The 3,717-nt window shown below is 31.7% G+C and overlaps 1 protein-coding gene across 1 annotated transcript in view; it reads left to right on the top strand.

The window, feature by feature from the left end:
• Positions 1–3,717, top strand: part of LOC106683759 (uncharacterized) — a 24,398-nt gene that overhangs the window by 14,646 nt on the left and 6,035 nt on the right. Inside the window, exon 3 of the mRNA XM_014425433.3 lies at positions 208–360. Coding sequence (XP_014280919.1) covers positions 208–360 — 153 coding nt within the window. The remainder of the gene's footprint in view (positions 1–207; positions 361–3,717) is intronic.

The following is a 3,717-nucleotide window of genomic DNA, read 5'->3' as shown; positions in this document are numbered from 1 at the left end:
TACAATTTTTGTATCTTGTTTCCAGATTAAGCTCTGCGAAGTGGGGTGAAACGTTGGTCAGAAATAAATAGTTAATTTTTAATTTTTTTTTTTTTTGTACTTTTCTCGACCAGCTTATTCTATTTATTGATATTCTAAATATAAATTTATCACAACGATGCTAATAATAACCTAGTGTTTCTACTTACATAATTTCTTCTTACACAGCTCTTCGTGGAAATAAAGAAATGCCCGACGAGATGGAAAAGCAATGACTGTGAAGACATAATGTCCTTCCCGTCTGATCAAGATCAATGCAAAAATGGCTACTTTCAGAACTTCTACGATCAGTTCCAGCCTCCGATATCCTGTCCTATATTGGTGAAAAATACCTAATTAACTTTATACTCAGATGTAAGAATATATATAAGTTATAGTCGGAGAGCATATGTTATTAAACATAAAACGTAACTCTCACTGTCATCAACTTTTTTAATATCACTGTGATAACTCTGTAATCTGTTTGTATAACCTAAGTATCGGCTAAAGCAAAATGTTAAAAAAGAGAAGGAATAAGATCTGACACACTTGAACTGCTGTAAAATACTGCCTTTATTGTGTTCAGTACATCTTATTCGATCAGGTGATCTCCTCAGTAAAATGACATTGAAGTAACAGCTGATTAGACCGTAACTCCCACCACCATTTTACGAACAATCCTTGTAAACTAATACTATACATTATAATAACTTTACAAACAGCAAACAAAAACTACTTACAATTAAAAATAAATCCTATACAATCATCATTTAAAAAAAAAACTCATAAGCTTGCTGAAGTAAACTTATTTTACATTCTTTAACCATAGGAATAAAATAAAAAAGGAATAATTCTTTGTACAATAACATGAACAAGTTAAAATGAAAAAAAAAACCAATAAACTAATACTGTACAATATAATAACATAAAGAAAAAAAAAATAAAACAAATTTTTATACACCTGTTATTGTAAAAAAAACAACTCACAAGCTATACATAATTTAAACCTAAGAACATAAAAAAAAAAAAATACAATACATGAACAAGTTAAAATGAAAAAACAAAACAATATTAACAAAAGTTAAAAACAATCTTAAAACAAAAACAATAAATTTACATTTCCTGTAATACAATCCGAATGTGGCAATGAGGACACCCTAACTTTTATTTTGTGATTGCCGAAAGTTTTAACTGCTCAATATGGACAGTTATCCTCTTTCTCGGTTCTCTGAAACTCTCTAATGTAACTACGTTGTGTTCTCTAATGGTTATCTGAATGAAACTCTTGATGTTATCCTCCTGAAGCGGGTTAAACCCATATTGAATGGGCTTAAACCTTCTGTGGGCTGCACGGCTGCTAATGGACTCCGTGAGCCAGTACACTATTAACACTACTGATTTCGCAGCCCGAATCGGAAGACCTCACTTTTTGAATCACTTTTAGGCTTCGGTTATAATAATAACCTACTACTACTAATTGCAAAACTTTCAAAGTTTGCGCTCTATTGGTTGAAAAGAAATACCCTTCCGAAATGCCTCGACGCCCGGTTTCTTCTATGATGATAAATCCTCTTAATGGGGAGTGTTATAAGATCTATATAAGTCACTCACTGGTATGACCAACAAAATCACACAATGATGTTTGACACTGAAAGTCTATTCCGAGCGACATTTTGAAGCTTGATGATCTGATTTTAGGTCACAAAAACGGATGACTTACAAATTCATAGCGTTCCTTAGGAGTCAAAATTAGGGATTTAAAACACCGCCCCAAGAGATGTTGCCTATTACAACTGAGACAAGGTTCCTTGCCGGGGAAAGTGGACTTCGCTTAGGTGGACTTAGGTGGTGACCCGGATAAGTCCGGAGATACATTATCTCTTGGACTGTCATGGCTAGCAAGCAAGGAGGCACCGTACTTCTTCTTGTCCTTAGATGATAAAAAATATATCCTCAGACACAAATACGAAATATTAAAAAAATATGTGTAATTGGATGGTAACACCTTTAAAAAACTTATGTTTGCTAGAAAAAGATAAATAACACAACAGACTAGCCGTCTACGTCTCTTTAACCTATTAACTTGAAAAAATCTTAATCTCAGAAAATTCAGAGTAATAAATGACTCATTAATAGTGGAAATAATTGAAATATATTTATAATATAAATAATTAATTGTTAATAAGCTTTTGATCGAGTCTGGCATCCAGGTCTGCTCTATAAACTTCGTCAATTCCTACCCCCAACATATTTCCTTATAATCCGCTCCTACCTCACTGATAGAACCTTTAAAGTAAATCAAAACCTAGCCTACTCATCTCTCTTTTCTCAGTCCGCTGGTGTTCCTCAAGGTAGTATCTTAGGTCCCATTCTTTATACGGTTTATACAGCTGACATCCCAACCCACCCTAACACAGTCCTAACAACATACGCTGATGACACATGTATACTTTCTGTAAACAACGACCCAACTAATGCATCACAAACACTTCAGGCACACATAACATCTATTGAAGAATGGTGTAAAAACTGGAGAATCAAAATAAATCCTGGCAAATCCCTCCAGATCACCTTTACTCTCCGTCGTAAACCTCTGCCCTCCTGTCCTACAGTATCCTTTCTAAATACACCACTAATGCCTGTTGAACCGATTCGTTACACTAAATTGTCCAAATTTATGAATTTTGACGAACTCTGGCCAGCATAATGAAGGATGTTCGAAGGTCGAACAAGTGACCAGGCAGTCGAGCAACTGTGACGTCAGGATGCAACATATGATTCGCAATGCCTTGATTTTGGCACAATGATTAATAAATTTATCTCATTGAATAATAAATTTACAAAATCGGATGTGTAAATCCGACAAATGCATAATTTATGCTCCAATCCTATACCCAAAATGTTCAATTTCATAAAATAAATCTCCAATGATTTTTTTTTAGAATATTAGCTTCCTATTTCCTAAAAATTTCCTTTCTTATATATAATATTGACGTTTTGGAATTCTCCTGCAAATTGTGAATTTTCTGTATAATGTTTAGCAATATAACAATAAAAAATACATATATTTTCACACTGATTTTTAATTCATATATATAATCTTATACAATAAATTGTATTACATAAAATAAAATTGGTATATATACATATTATCTTATATCGTTTAATTTTAAAAGATTATTTTAAAAAAAAGAGAGAAGATTGCTTACAGAATCTCAACTATCTTTGTCACTTTGCATTCACTCACATCGTATAATACAATACAATGTAAACAATTGACCTAAAATTTGATTTTGAATATTAAAAAAATGTTAACATTGAACGAAATACCAAAAAAAAAAAAAATGCCATGAACATAGTTTAGAGAGAGATTTTTTTAATTTATTTCTATTCTTGTTTTATTTTTATTTTGTAATGACTATTACTGATTTCCGAACAACGTTGAGGTAGATTGTAATAATTATCAATAAATACAATTTAAGTCGTGAGAATAATGTTGAATGATTTTTTTTTTCTATTCTTGGTAGATAAAACTATATCAGAAAATAAGGGTCGTAAATCAAGTGGGTATTGAATATTATCGCTTCCAATTTCTATAAATCTAACCAGCTTATTCTATTTATTGATATTCTAAATATAAATTTATCACAACGATGCTAATAATAACCTAGTGTTTCTACTTACATAATTTCTTCTTAC

This window comes from Halyomorpha halys, unplaced genomic scaffold (genome assembly GCF_000696795.3).
Source record: "Halyomorpha halys isolate HHAL.00 unplaced genomic scaffold, Hhal_1.1 Scaffold514.1, whole genome shotgun sequence".
Lineage (NCBI taxonomy): Eukaryota > Metazoa > Arthropoda > Insecta > Hemiptera > Pentatomidae > Halyomorpha > Halyomorpha halys.
Note: the sequence above shows the minus strand (reverse complement) of the source record. Positions and strands in the feature narration are given on the sequence as shown.